General features: G+C 48.9%; 1 protein-coding gene across 1 annotated transcript; it reads left to right on the top strand.

Moving 5' to 3' along the window:
• The first annotated feature begins 3,608 nt into the window (after positions 1–3,608).
• LOC142882393 (neurocalcin-delta B-like) lies at positions 3,609–15,002 on the top strand. Its single transcript, XM_076017126.1, has 4 exons — positions 3,609–3,731; positions 9,809–10,231; positions 12,273–12,378; positions 13,085–15,002. The coding sequence occupies exons 2-4, from the start codon at positions 9,854–9,856 to the stop codon at positions 13,177–13,179; spliced, it is 579 nt and encodes a 192-aa protein (XP_075873241.1). The 5' UTR covers positions 3,609–3,731; positions 9,809–9,853; the 3' UTR covers positions 13,180–15,002.
• Positions 15,003–15,311: the final 309 nt, after the last annotated feature.

Here is a 15,311-nt window from a genome sequence, read left to right as displayed (position 1 = left end):
CCCCCTAAGCAGCGACTCCGGCTTCCCCACCTGAGTCCCAGGACACGGCGAGGATTCCCCCTCCCCCAGCTGGTGTTGATGTGTTCTTCCCATGTGAAGTTTACACCTTTGCCTCCCTCATGTTCCCTGAAGGAGCTCAACATGCACCTCCGGGTGTGTTCTGGTTGAGAGTAAATCCACCTGCTCAGTAATCCAGTCAGGACACGCTTCTCCTCGCTGCCCGTGTTGCACGGGTAGAGCCCACACCCCTTCGACCACGGCTGCCTCTAGACTTTCTACAACAAGTGTTCAACAACCACATTGCTGTGCTGCATTGGATTTGATGCAAATATACACATTCTGAGATGGATTTGTGAAAATCCCTCAAAACAAGCAGTCATATTTACTGATGCAAACAGTCCATTCAAAACACTTCAGTGGGTTCCCTTGTTTATTTAGAGGAAGATTGAAGCAAAACGGTTTTACCAATAAGAATTAAGAACACCTCATGGTTTACATTCAAAGTACATTTGAACTGTGTGTGTGTGTGTGTGTGTGTGTGTGTGTGTGTGTGTGTTTTGATTTGTTCTCTCTGTTGTGTTGTATAATGTCTGTTTTCTTTCTATATGTAATTAGAACTGACAACGTTTTATAAAGGTCAAATGTTCAAAGCACATTTGACCTTTATAAAATTATTACGCTCAATTTATTGAACTTAAACGAATTGATTCTTTTCATGCATGTACTTTGCATGAACCAGAGCAATACTCAGAGTATCACATACCTCAAATTGTTTTGTCTTGTTTTTATCGTGACTAATGAGCAACGTCCTTTCTCAATGAGATCCCATCCTTGGCCAGCAGGGGGTGGCTGCCAAAGAGCTTAGCTCACCTCTGCGCTTTGGCCACACTTTCCCAGTGGGTTCATCACGGCACAAGGTTAGGTAACACATAATCAGTGAGAGGAGGCCCGCGGCTCCTCCACCGTGCTGCTCTGCAGCTCCTGCAGGCAGCGCCGGCTCCTTAACCCCACCATGTAAAGCTGCTGTTACCTAATGACGGAGCCGTGCCGAGCCGTGGGGTCGGCTGCTTTTAGAAGGTACAGCTTGAAGCGTCCTCCCTCTGTTCCAGCTGCAGCGGCTGTGTGTGTGTGCAGAGCTGAGGTTGGCTCTTCAGTGGAAAGCCAGTGAGATCAATGTTATACAAACCTATTAGTCAGTGGCGCTCCCTCAGGGGTCAAACTTGCTGATGAGCTCTGATTTGTGTGAAGAGTGAGTGTGAACGTTTTGCAGCAGATGCTGAAAGTGTTGTGGCGAGCGACTCGTTTGTGACTTTAAATAAAGTTTGGCCGAGAGCGGCCGACTCTTTGTCTTTGTTTCCTCTGCTTAAAAACCAAGTGGCCGTCGGTAGCTTGGTGTTTTCAATGTGGCTCTGTCAGTGTGGTCACGAGCGGTCAGGTGCATTAAGGAAGTCACTCATAAACACACTGCAACGTTTCTCTGATCTTTTATTGTCCTCAGCCTGGCTTGTGTGTGAAACACTGATCTCAGTTGGATGTTTGGTCGTTGATTGCATCCTCAGTGACTGCAGTGACCTTTCTATTGCAGAGGTTAACTGTGCCATTGAGGCCATTCACAGCAATGGCAAGTGTTTATTTTTAACACTTTTTAATTGTCAATTTCCGCTCTCTTTTACAAAGAGAACTGAATTGGCGCACGTTTTAAACGGCGCTCTGCTCCCCAACTCTGGAACTCTCTCCCACCAGACATCCGTGATATTGACTCTCCACCGCAGTTCAAACCCAGACTCCAAACTCATCTGTTTGAGAACTCCCTGTGCTTTTATTGCTCTCATCTAATTGTCTGTTGTTTTTATTTATGTTTATTGTGTTATTATTCTTCTGTAAAGTGTCCTTGAGTGCTGTGAAAGGCGCTGCCAAATAAAATGTATTATTATTATTATTGTTAATAGTAATACACAGATGTTTTCAAAAGGCCCTCCTAATCTTTACTCTTTGCATGCGAGGGGGAAGTTCTGTCTGTTTGCACGGTGAGAGTCTTGCTGAGTCAGGCCGGAGGGAGGACTCCCCAGTGTACTTTATAAGGCCATTAAGAAAATGCTCTCTGGAACAGTGCCTGAATAAGCCCCTTGGCTTTGACTCCTGCTAATCACCTTAGGCAAAGCATGGCCACCAATGTGCCTGCGTGGGAACACCTGCGCTGGGACACAGCAACTGAGCGGTGGCCATCATCACAATAATCTGTCCCTGTCGTCTCGTCACCATCATCTCTGCACGTAAGCTCATTAAGAATCTGCTGCAGGCAATGTGAGACGATGCAAGACATTGTACTTTTTTAAGATTTTATGTCGCTCGTGTGTAGAATTTAACATAAACTTCAATTGCTTTTTTTTAAAAAATGTGGCGGGGAATTTTGCATTTTATTGCTTTTACACATTGAAAAAAAAAAAATATATAATATATATATATATATATATATATATGATGTTAGCTGAGGATGAGTGGCCCCTCGGTACAAGCAGCGTAATGTTTACCATCTCGAGACAGAGATCTGCAGTGTCTAAACAGATACAGCAGCGACAGTGTGCAGCGGTACAGACAGAGAGACGCACCTGTTGAAAATGTTATTGTGCAAAACCAAAACAAACACGGCAATGTTACTGCACTCTCAAAGCACATAGGGCGGCCATGGGCAAACTATGGCCCGGGGGCCACATGCAGCCCTTTTTTTAATTTAGGCCGCCAAGCTTGAAGAAACGATGTTCATAGTAATAAAACTATCAGTATTTCATCCAGTTTCCCCTGTGTTGTAAGAGTCACTTTTAAATAAAGAGCTGAATACCGCGGGGCCATTAAAGCACAATCATTGTTTTCTCCTGCGAGGTGAGTCACCGACACATTCCATCCCTCCGCCGCTGCTTCGCCCCTGGCGAGTCTTGGAAGCCATGTTGGCCCAGCAGTCTACATGTTGGCCCAGCCCTGGCAGAGAGCACAGACACATAGACAACAGAGTCTATCTCGAGTCGTCATCATATAAACAAAAACAATATGAGAATGCACGACAGGGGGGGGGGGGGAGAAACACACACGTTGGATATTTCAAGAGTCTACTGTGTAGCAACCGCGGTGGAGATGCTAGCACTGCGTGTATTCGATCACTGGCTAATTCCAGCGGCATGTCCTCTTTGATGAAACACACCTGCGACCCGGCCGCCGAGCGCCGAGAGCCTCGCGACAACAAAAGTGACATAATAGTGACTCCACAACTTTTGCCGTGGAACTTGGCCAGCTAATTGCCCTCCGTTAGCCGGGTGAAGGAGGCGCTGCAGGGGCAGAGGGAGGAGGAGGAGGAGGAGCAAAGGGGGGGCGGGGCCTCTTGTTGCCAGGACGCACGGCGCTTCCCATTAGCCAGAATGTGCACCACGTGACGCGGCTCCTCTGACGTCACGGCGGCAGACTGCAGAGCTAAGCAGGCGGTGTGCGGCGGCTTCAGGGAAACGAGCTTCGGACTGAGTGGAGGACGGCAAGCAGCGCTGCACGCACACAGACACACACCGACACACACAGACACACACCGGGAAGCTCCTCCGTCAAACCTGTTGCTCGGCTCCTCTCTGAAACTTGTGGCTGTTGGAAGGGATGGACTACTAGAGGAGGACCTCCACACACACACACACGCACGCGCCACCAAGCAGCTCTTCCTCCGGAAAACTTTGTTTTCAAAAACCCGCGAGGTGAGTTGTCGCTAAGGTTGCCCCTCCTGATGAGCAGTTTGCCGCTTCCGGTTACTTTATTGTTTGATTGTGTTGTTGTTGTTGCTGTTGTTGTTGTTGTTGTCGTCGTCAACTCGCGGCTCAGGTGAGATGAGCGCGCCACCGGCGGGAAGCTGTCGTTTCCTCCCTCCTCCGTGTTACCGCCGACACCTTTGTCTCTGACTTGCAATGCACGCGCACACTTAGATATATATATTTTTCCCCCCCCACTCTTTAAATTCAATGCGTTTACATGGAAGAGGCGTCGGGAGGCGCGAGCGGCGGATAAAGCTTTGCCTCGTTTTCTTAATCGGATGACGCCGCGAGAGAGACGGCTAGTGCGCCTTTGTATTCCGCACGCATGACTTTTATCCCCATTATCCATTGGTTTGTTTAAAGCGAGGACGGCATACAGTAAATGTGTTGCACACTGTCGCTGGAAGTTCATCAGTCTTCCCCTGGACACTCATCGTACAAGAGGAGGTGAGAATGAATAGAATCAGTGGTAATAATAATAATGATAATGATAATGATAACAGAACCCACCGTGGTCCAAACCTGCGAGGCACTGCTGAACCTCAATGAAAGCAGGTTTGCTTTCTTTTTCAGCGGTTTTCTCGTCCTTGATAAACTTTGCACACCTTTATTCCCTGACAGAGGAGCTCCTGCCTGACTTTGCTTGGCAGAGTTCTGGATCCCCGAGCCCTGAGTCTGTACGTGAGGTGAACGAGGGGAACTGAAATGTTTGTGGTGCACGATCCCACTGCCCGCTCGATATGGCCTCCTCCTCCTCCTCCTCCTCCTCCTCCTCCTCGGACCGGTGGGATCTCAGTGGCGCCGGGTCGGTTTTGAATGGTGAGCAACGGTCGGCCTAGAAAACGGCTCCTGGCCCAGCGGCTGTCTGTGAGACTCTGCGTGGGTGCAGCGGCTCCCTGCGCTACTTCAGTCCCGCCAACACGAGAAGATCTGAGGAGCGGAGTGGAGGTGAAGACCCACGGGTGGGGCCGGAGATAATGACCCCCTTGGTGTGGAAGGGCTCCTTGGCCAGGCCCAACCCTTATAAACAAGCTCTAAATCTGAACACGTGTTCTATTTTCAACCAGCCGCGCTGTCCTGCGGGTTTGTTCTGGTTCCTCCGTCCCTCTAAAGTCCGTAAAGGAGCCGCAGTCTGCTTCTGTTTCTCGCCATTGACTTGAGTTTTACTTTGTGTGTGTGTGTGAGAGAGAGGAAGCGGATGAGGGTGTGCGTTTTGAGAGAAAGCAAAAGTGACGAGTAGAGGATTAAGAACTGGAGGGGGGGGGGGGGGGAGCGAGGGCGGGATGGGCGGAGCCGAGAGAGAAGCTGCGGCCGTCGAGACGGAGACGGAGACGGAGGAGAAACGGAGTCTCTGGGGTTCGAGGAGCAGATCTCTGTGGCAGTGCTTGTGGGAGGGGCGGACAGTTCCCTGCTCTGCTGCACAAGCTCTCTCCCAGCAGACGATGACAACTGGCTCCAGAGAGCATCAGTGCGTGCCAGCGCTGCTGCTGCTGCTGCTGCTGCTGCTGCTGCTGCTGCTGCTGCTGCTGCTGCGTGTCGCTGTCCAATCACTGCTTTGCAACAGTTGTCAATGAAACCTGCTCCCCCCCATCCCACCGTTGTCTCCTCTCGCGGCCTCGGCTTTTCCCTCCGCCCCACTTCCTGAGACTTGGAGAAATGTCTTTCTGTGTTCGGTCCGCAGCAGCAGCAGCAGCAGCAGCAGCAGCAGCAGCAGCAGCTCTGCGGCTGCCGCTCTGACCCCAGTCTGACTGTGTCACCCGGATAGAGTTGCCGTCAGATATTCGTAACGTGAGTGCAGCTGCCTGGGCGGTCACGCCGGGCTGCACCCGTGTGAACACGCCGCTCGGCAGACGTGCCAGCGACCTGCGGCCGGCAGAGGTGTTGGGAGATGACTGGATGCGGGCCCATTAAGGGTGTCGACCAGCAGAGAAGATGTGAATCAGCTGTTGACACGTGTCAGACGTTGCGATGGAGCTTCCATGAGTTCTTTTCCTCGTGCAGATTTGATCGGTTTCCTTTTTCCAAAGTCCGTCTTCGTTGCCAGAAGATGCCTGGAATTCATTCTAGCTGCAGACTCGGGGGAGCCCGTTGGGCTCTCTGCTTTTACACTCGCTCCACCCGTGGACCCGTGGCAGAGTGGCGAGCGTGCTCTTCTTTATGCCGTGCATCAGGTTGCACTTGTTAAAATGTCCAACCGTTTGCGCCGTCCCTTGAAATGTGAGCACCTTTGACCTACTTCAGAGAGGTCACGACTCGTGATCTCTGGCCCAGCTCTGGCATTGACGCCAGTGCAGGGAATTCATTTCCTCCAGCGTTCACACACAGTAGTTTAATCAACAGATCCCCCTGCTGTCTTACTGCACAGCGGGAGAAGGATCGTTTGGGGCTTTTTGTGACCCCAACCTGGCTGGGAGGGGCTCCAACCTGGCTGTGAGGGGCTCCAACCTCGCTGGGAGGAGGGGCTCCAACCTGGCTGGGAGGGGCTCCAACCTCACTGGGAGGAGGGGCTCCAACCTCACTGTGAGGGGCTCCAACCTGGCTGGGAGGGGCTCCAACCACACACAGGTGCAGGAGAAGCAGTGATGGAAAGTGGATGGATGGATTTTGCCCGTGTTGTTCATTTACAGGCACATCCGTCTTAGTCAGGGTGAACCTTTTGCAGGAAATGATGGACTTGTGGCACGCCAGCAGGGCTGAAGCCAAACTCACACAGCACATTTTCCCACTAAAACTGAGAGCTTAAAAGCCGGAAGCCCTCGGCGCCACCTGCTGCTGTGCTGCTTTTTGCCACGTTGGTGCCGGTGTGGTTGTTGAACGGCCACATGCACGGCAGTCACGCACCTGTGCAGCAGTGTCGGCTTGCAGATGCTGCTGCTGCTGCTGCTGCTGCTGCTGCTCTGCTAAATGCACCGCTTGTCTCTGAGGAGAATGCTTCCCCTCAGGCCGTCCCAGACGGCTCCCCTTGCAATTATGAATGTTTCATTCATAGACTGGCTGCTTCATTCATTCGCTCCCTCCCCCACCCCAGCGCTCCCGGTGCTTTCCCTGTCGGTGGGAGATTATCTGCAGGACTCTGGGCTTGAGCTTTACCTGCAGGATATAAATGGACACCTCTGACTGTTATGTAAGCGGGCGGCCGACAAGATGTTCTGGGATGAATCCCACGCGGAGCAGCGTTTGATTCCAGACGGCAAACTGAGCAAAGTGTTTGCTGGCGGCCCCTCGTCTTCCCTCGTTAGCCACAGCTTCCCAGAGTGCAGTATTCTCTTCTGCACCAACCACTTTTCTTATGTTTTGCCAACTAGCAGATAATGACCCGAGACTTGCAGTTAAGTCTGCTCAACTGTCACAGCGTAAAGGTTTTGTTTGTTTTTCAATGATGAGCGAGGAGGAAACCTCTGCGTTCTTGGAGGAAGTGAAGGCAACTGGCCTGGCTTTTGGCATCTGGAAGAAGTTTCAGCTTTCATCCAATCAGAACTGAACCTGTGGCACTGCGACCACCTGGATGACTGAGAAACTTCACAGACAACACTTCTGCCAATCACAAGCTTTCAAACGACGAAGAAAATGTTCAACACATTTCTTTCCGTTTTGCCCTTTGACTTCTTTTAAAATCGTCACCGCGACGCAATATTTCAATTTCCCCCAGTGTGGTATAAAGTCCCTCTGGTCGGATTTGTGATCATATCAGCATGTGCATGTGTTCATAACTTTTTTTTAATCGTTTAATTTTGAATATGAAAACTTGACAAGGCTTCCGAAGTGTTATTAAACAATTCCTTCACATGGAGATACAGGAAGAACATTTAAGGAAGCAAAATTATAAGAAAAGAAAAGAAAAAAAGAAATGCAACACATAGACACATCACTTCAGGCATAATTCATTTCATTGCATTGAGAACAAGCAAGGGTTTTTTTTTTTCCTGTCATTTTTCAAGCCTGAAATGCTTTTGAAGCTCTGGCTGTGCGTCTTTCTTTAATTGACCACTTGGTGGCGCCGGCCGAGGGCGGTCGTTAGATCCTTGGGGTTTGCGACTCATCCCGTGTTGTCCTAGCCGTCCTGCTGGCGTTCTTAGACGCTGACGACAGCAGCAGCCTGTTCTCTGTAGTTCCTGCACCGGCTGAGGGCATCGCCTCCGTCACTGGGCTCAGACTCCTCGCTGACCTCAGGACAGGTCAGCGACTGGACCGGGCCGTGCGAGCCGTCCGCTGGACAAAAGCCCCGCTGGTTGCGTAACGGCGCCACGGCGCCAGGTAAGAGCCTTAGCGCTGATCTGAGGGAGTCTGAAATAGCTCAGTTCTCAGGGAGTCTCCTGATGGGATGATGTTCACCCGAGGTCGGCGCTCGCCTCCTCCTCCTCCTCCTCCTCCTCCTCTTCTTCTTCTTCTTTTTAATACCTTCAAGAGACGCTGAAAGCCTCAGCGGTGGGGGGGAGGCTGCAGGGTCACGTGGACGGAGTGCAAAATGAACAAGAGTTGAGTTGAGCCAGCTTTAAGCCAGACTCTGGGTTAGTCAACTGCTGTTTAGTTTGAGCCACCACAGAAGAGCCGAATGGTCCGCTGCCACCTTCAGGTCACGAGCTGTATTGAAGCTGATGGAGTTGTTTCCCCACACGCCGTCTTCTTCACGGCCGTCAGCAACTTTGCAGTACAATGGTCGGAACGCTGCAAGGTTCCGTGCAGAACAGGATTCACCTGGCTGCGTGGCCTGCTTGGGTTTTGGTGTTGTGCGTTTGTACCCACGCACAGATGGCGGAAGGCAACCGGGAGGTCAGAAGACCTCTTCCAATCAGCTCGAAGCCACGCTACTGGAAACCAGTAGTGAGTGTGCGTCTCGTCTCCAATCCCCGGTGGATCACAGACAGCAAAGACTCCTCCAGACAAATGCAACACAACTGTAAAGTGTGCGCTGTTTTGCATGCCTGTGTGTTAAATTTGACTGGCAAATATTTGTACTCACTTGCATCGTGTAAACGTAGGACAAACATACTTTCAGAACACATCTGTCCCTGCCATATTTCAAACAAACAAAAAAGAAGGAGCCACACACAAACAACGCCTGTCGTCGCACCTGCACCTGTGCATGCCTCACAACTTTGTTCTCTCTGCAGTTGTGCGTCTGCGGTGGCGCTGCACCAGGAGAACCCGGCGGTGGTCTCGTGTGGCAGACGCATAGGATGCAAAAACCTTGTTGTGCATGTGCACAAGACCACACGTCCCACTTTACCCCTCCCACGTTGTGCAAGTGTAGCAAACTGAGCCTTAAAATTAACCAAAGAATGGTCCGGTTAACACTGCATGACTGGTTAACACTGCATGACTGGTTTAACACTGCATGACTGGTTTAACACTGCATCACTGGTTATTTTTTACATTTATGTTTTCGAGGGCCGCAATTTCATGCGTTTTCTTGTGCGATCCTGAACTTGTTTGTTATTCAATCATCGAGCAGCTGGCTTCTGGTTGGTACAAAACCAGGAAGTACCCGTTGCTTCCAAAAAGATGACAGAAATACAGAGGTGGCCCCCTGGGGCCTGGCTGCTGCTGCTGCTGCTGCTGCTGCTGCTGCTGCTGCTGCTGCTGCTGCTCAAGAGACGAGCTGAGCTTCTCTGGACGCTGTTTTCACATTAAAGAAGAATTTGAAGCCTGCAGAGCGAAGGAAGGCAGACGGCATTGTTTGGATTTCCTGCAGCTGGTCATGTGACTCACGTTGCTCTTTGCACCAATAGGACGCCGTTAACATCTGGCTTAACTGGCAGTGAAAGAATAAAAAGGGTGATGGCCTGCTTGAACGTGACGGACAGAAGGTCCATCCAGTCAGGCTGGAATGGAGCGACTGGTTCTTATTTCTCTGAAGAGGATGAACTGATGCACTGATCTCTAATCTGTGCCCATCGATAAGAAGAGGCTGATATCACAAAGTCATGACGTTGTTTCTGATCATGTTTTTCCAACGCTCTTCCTCCCCCCCCTCCCCCCCCCCTCTCTCTCACCCCCCCCCCCCCTCTCGCCCCTGTCCGCAGGCAGTCTCGATCTCTCCTCACGTCACTCCCGACCCGAGCAGCACCATGGGCAAACAGAACAGCAAACTCCGTCCCGACGTGATGCAGGACCTGGTGGAGAACACGGACTTCACCGAGCACGAGATCACCGAGTGGTACAAGGGCTTCCTGCGGGACTGCCCCAGCGGCGCCCTCTCCATGGAGGAGTTCAAGAAGATCTACGCCAACTTCTTCCCCTACGGCGACGCCTCCAAGTTCGCCGAGCACGTCTTCCGCACGTTTGACGCCAACGGCGACGGCACCATCGACTTCAGGGAGTTCATCGTGGCCCTGAGCGTCACCTCGCGCGGCCGCGTGGACCAGAAGCTCAAGTGGGCCTTCAGCATGTACGACCTGGACGGCAACGGCTACATCAGCAAGGCGGAGATGCTGGAGATCGTGACGGTGGGTGTTGCACCGCTGCCTACTGCAGCGCCCACGCTGTTGTCTTGTGTTGTGTTGTGTTGTCATAAACAACACACATTGTATTCAAGGTATTCTCAGCAACTCTGCAGCAGAGGATAGACTGGAATAGAATGCCTGCCATGGTCTTCATGCACACGTGCAATGAGATTGAGAGCAGCTCTGAACCTAGAATATAAAAGATACATTGAAGTCATAGATAAATGAATTTATTGAATAAAAAAATATTGGTTTGACTGTTAATGATATTCCTGCACAAAGCTGTGCTTTGATTCACTTTAATAGCAATTCTTGACAGTAATGTGACATCACAAAGGGCTGAATTCTGGAAAACCGCTCAGAATTCAGCCCTTTGTGATGTCACAGAAAGCCACGATACTCCTCCAATAGTGGCAACATGCCTGCCATTACTCTGCCTTTCTAAACATAGATGGAAAGTATAGTACAGCAGCGCTTTTAGTAGGAGGCTGTAAACAGTGGGCTAAAGGTGCTGTTTTCTGGAGGCCTTTTCTCAGCAGTCCAAGAAGAAAACTAATACAAATAAATTATGGAAAATAAAAACAATCATCTGATTTAAAAACAAAACAAAACAAGTTTGATTTAAGTTTAATGATACTGATGAGTTCAACGTGAGACCTTCTGAAGAACTCGTCTCACCGTCACGTGCTGCTGCGATCCTATGGCTTAGCCGTCTACATCAGCTGCTGCATCAAACATCCATCTGCCTTCTGCACCACTTGGCTGCCCACAGACAGCAGAGGGGAGGGACGGACAGAGACAGGGAAAGAAGGAAAAGCAGCCGCCAGCGGCCACTCCTCTGATCCCAGTACTGACTCACTGCTGCATCCAGCTGCTGTGAAGCCACACACACACACACACACACACACCGCCCACCCCTCCTCCCATCCCCCACTCCCTCACTCACTTCCTCAGCTGCTCTGAAACAAACATTCTCCCACTGACGCCTTATAGCAGTGGATAAACATTGCAGTCTTCTGTCAAAAGCACACACACACACACACACACACACACACACACACACACACACACACACACACACACACACACACACACCTTAACAATCCCTCACACATGTTGTTGCGTCATGTGTCCTGGTGCCAGGACCGGTCTGCGTGCCAAAGAATGTGTAATCCCATTTTCCAAGTGGCTGCTTTTGTTTACAGCGATCAGCTGTTTACAGGGCAACATGGGATGATTGTGGTCCACAGCCCATCAGTCTGCTGCTGAGTCCACTCTAAAACGGGGCTTCTTCTTCCTGTCTGAATGCTAATTCTACAGCGACGCCTTCTAAAGCTGAAGCCTTCTTTATTCATTTGGACTCTGCATTCATTTACGTGTCTTTCATTCTACAATACGCTGTGCTGTGACCTGCAGTTTGATAGCCAGCTGGTTAGTTAACTGCTCACTGACACTGCAGCTGTTTGGCCTGAGCCCTGCAGCTGCTGTGTTGTTCAGTCTGCTGTTACTTCCTGTAACGTTTGCTAGATTAAAATCACTTCATGTGAAAACTTGGTGTTGGTGACTGAAAGCACATTTTATACGTGTTGGAAAAAGTGAATAAAGTGTATGATGGTATAGAGGCTGGAGAGTGTGGCGCAGTAGGGTGAGATAGACGGTTTCTAATATTTAAAGGAAAATAGAAAAATGATCAAAGTAATGCTTTTAAAGTCATAACTTTTATTTGTGATCTTTCGAAAGACCGAAAGGAAGTTGCCTGAGTCCTTCCTGTTGTTGTTTCCTGTCAAACAGATTAAAATAATCCTTCATCTCTTTTTCCCTCCAGGAGATAAGATGGGTGGTGTAGATATTACTCTCGCATGTTTTCACATCTGCTGTGATGAAATCCTGCTTTACGTCCCCACAAATGGCTGCAGCTGGCGTGTGAAAGGCGTGTTTCTGTCCTCTGCATTGTAAAGGATGGCTGCCATGTAAAAAACCTTGTGCGTGTGCGTGTGCGTGGTTATTAAAGCGTTTGTCTGCTTGTCCTCCCTGCTGACTTCAGGCCATTTACAAGATGGTTTCCGCCGTGATGAAGATGCCCGAAGACGAGTCCACGCCCGAGAAGCGCACAGACAAGATCTTCAGGCAGATGGACACAAATCGAGACGGTGAGTAGCAGCCGTGGCTCTGCTGCGGTCGCAGGCGACATGGTGTGAAAAGTGACAGTCGGCCGTCAGAAGTCGCCCTGCAGCGTTCACACACAGGCGTAACTCAGCCCGCCAGGGGTTGCCAGGTTTGACTGCGACGGAGCCGCACCGTCGACACTCATCAATCAAGCATGAACTTTATTGTGGAAGGAATCAACAAGTCCAGATTTGCATCCACTTATCACTCACTCATTGAAATTTAGTTGGTAACATTTTGTTGCTGAAAATATTTATGAATGTGCAGAAGAAAATGACACCACTAGCGCACCTATTTATTTACATGCCAAGCAAGGATCTCCTCACGTTTAGTAATGTTTTTTTTCCTGTCAAGTGAGATGAAATTGAAATTAGGAAAGCTTTGTTAGACCTTCCACATGTTTTGGAAGAAGAAACAAATGCAGCCAACGCCCCACCGCCTGATCGGGGGTGCAGTCACTGACCTGGGAGAGGGGCCGTGACCTCTCTGGGTCAAAAAAGGCTTCATTTTCTGAGCATCGTGTGTTTCAACCTCACTCTCTCTGAACAGTGGAGTGGGCAAAAGAAATGTGGGTTAAATAACAGTGAGCATAGCGAAGGCAATTTAGCTTCCTGTTTTACTTTTGACCTGTTAGCTTGAACATATGATGAGGTCATCTAATGATGTGTCTGCGTCTGTTGTTTTTTTCAGGTAAACTGTCACTGGAGGAGTTTGTTGAGGGGGCAAAGAGCGACCCCTCCATCGTGCGGCTGCTGCAGTGCGACCCCAGCGGTGCTGGTCAATAGAAAGTGGACTCTTTCTCTTCCATCATCGGCCCATTCAGTTATCAAATTGTTTGAAAAAACAAACAAACAAAAGAAAGTCTGACCCTCCTGATTGTTGAGCACCAGAGCTATAAAGGAACATGTTCGCACACACACACACACACACACACACACACACACACACACACACACACACACACACACACACACACACACACACACACAGTACCAAAGCAGATGAATTCATACTATATGGATATTTTCAGATGTACACTGCACGTGTCTCTATACCAGGGCAGCACTGGCTTTCACTCAAGGACTGAAGCCCCCATTTAAAGGACTCGTTCTCCCTGAATCCCGAACCTGACCAGGATAATCCAGGGTAATCCCACAGATTTCCCGCCTACGTTGAGCCGAAGTCAAGATTGCTGTTTTATTCTATTATTTAATGGTCTTAAAGGCACGGTTACTTTTGTCTTTTTTGAAGGGACTCACCTGTTGTGTTCTGTCTGACGCGGTGTGAAGACAGAAAGATCTCTACTGAAGTATTGTGACTAGCTAACTCCATGTTAACACTGGATTCAATGAAGTACGCTAGTCGATGGCGGCAAGTGTTTGGATCTTACAGTATGGACCACGTAGACAAGACGTCTTGGACATTTCATTTTAGCAAATAAGAAATTGTTTTGCTTTTTTTTATTTTCTTTTATTTTGAAGCATATTTGGAGGAATGTTGCATCAAAAACCAAAACTGGCCCCGGCTTTGAAGATGAAGAGGAAAACATTTTGACTGCAGACTGCAACCTTCTGTTGTTTTTACAAAGTGACTTTTTTAAGCCAAGTTCACAACAGGAAAATTGATGATCATGCGCTACCGAAACTGGTGCACACTTCATAAAAAGCAAGAGTGCTCAGAAAGAGTGGTCCACGCACATCTGCTCTTGACCTTTGTGTGTGAACACTTCATCAAGTTTATCAGCAAATGGAAGGGGTAGGTGTTAAATGACTATATTGTGTGTACTTCTATACTCATGTATTCTGTGATGACATTGCAGCGTTTGGCTCCAATGGAGGAAATTCACTTTGAAACATTTTAATGTGTAAATTATTGGAACGCAATGAATTCTGACATTTTATTTTCTTCTACTTGACGAGCGTGATATGAAAGAAAAGTTGTACAGTATACTCACTTGTATTTATGATAGCGAGGTTTTTAAAAAGGATAGAACTGGACATCCAGTCGGGCTTTGCATATCCACCGCTTCCCCTTTCACTCAGGCATAGAAAATGCATCTTTAAGCCCCCATTTGATGTCCTATTTACCGGATTAAGTTGGTCCTGGCCTGCGGGAAAGCTGTGCAAATGGTGCAAGAGTAACATCAGGGAATGCAATTCTTTTCTCTCAACATCTGCACTGAATTTGTTTGCCTGCAGTCGTGTACAGTCTGTGCTGAAGAATAATCTATGGTACTAACAGGAGGCGCATGCCAGAAATCTCTCCGGTCACACCTTCCTCTCACAACACCATGGGATGTTCTCTTATGCAAATGACAATTTGTGGGATAAAACAATTTTTCCAGCTTTGTCACGTTTCATTTTAACAATGAGGTACTTCAGCTCCACCTTAAACTCATGGTAGCAACTTGTGGTCAAGTGCCAAATACAGTTGAAATAAGAATTAAATGGCAGAAGAAAAGCCACAGTATTGAATCCGTTTCTACTGTATCATTATTAACTGTCGAACAAAAGACTCGTCACTGTATCATTTTGTAGATTTTGTAACTTGCATTATGTGTCCTGTGTAGGTTGTCCATTTTGTTACAATAAAAGCAAAATGGGTCAAACTGCGTGTTGGTTTTCTCCTACAAGCTCGCAACAAGGAAGATAAAGACAACACAACAAAGAGAAGCTCATTTGTCTTTTCTTTCTTTCAGGACGACCTTTTTCTCCGCTCAGCATTTTCTAAAGTAAATATCAACACGAGTGCCTTTGTCACTGCTAGTGGTTGAAGACGGCAGGCCAACATGTGTTTGAAAAGCAGCCGTCAGTGTTTTTCCGTAGCTGCGAAGGCTGAACACGCAGGTACAACGTGTTGGTGTTCAAGAATGTTGTTCTGAAGTCAAACCTAAACAACCACAGCGTCGGTGAGTGCC

The sequence above is a fragment of the Nelusetta ayraudi genome, unplaced genomic scaffold (assembly GCF_046127955.1).
Source record: "Nelusetta ayraudi isolate G7.1 ecotype Tasmania unplaced genomic scaffold, CSIRO-AGI_Nayr_v1 ptg000260l, whole genome shotgun sequence".
Lineage (NCBI taxonomy): Eukaryota > Metazoa > Chordata > Actinopteri > Tetraodontiformes > Monacanthidae > Nelusetta > Nelusetta ayraudi.
Note: the sequence above shows the minus strand (reverse complement) of the source record. Positions and strands in the feature narration are given on the sequence as shown.

Bases quoted from the DNA above. Each gene is read 5' to 3' on its own strand.
- LOC142882393 (XM_076017126.1), top strand. From the start codon at position 9,854: ATGGGCAAACAGAACAGCAAACTCCGTCCCGACGTGATGCAGGACCTG. The intron at 10,232-12,272 runs GTGGGTGTTGCA...TGCTGACTTCAG, and splicing joins AGATGCTGGAGATCGTGACG to GCCATTTACAAGATGGTTTC. The intron at 12,379-13,084 runs GTGAGTAGCAGC...TGTTTTTTTCAG, and splicing joins GATGGACACAAATCGAGACG to GTAAACTGTCACTGGAGGAG.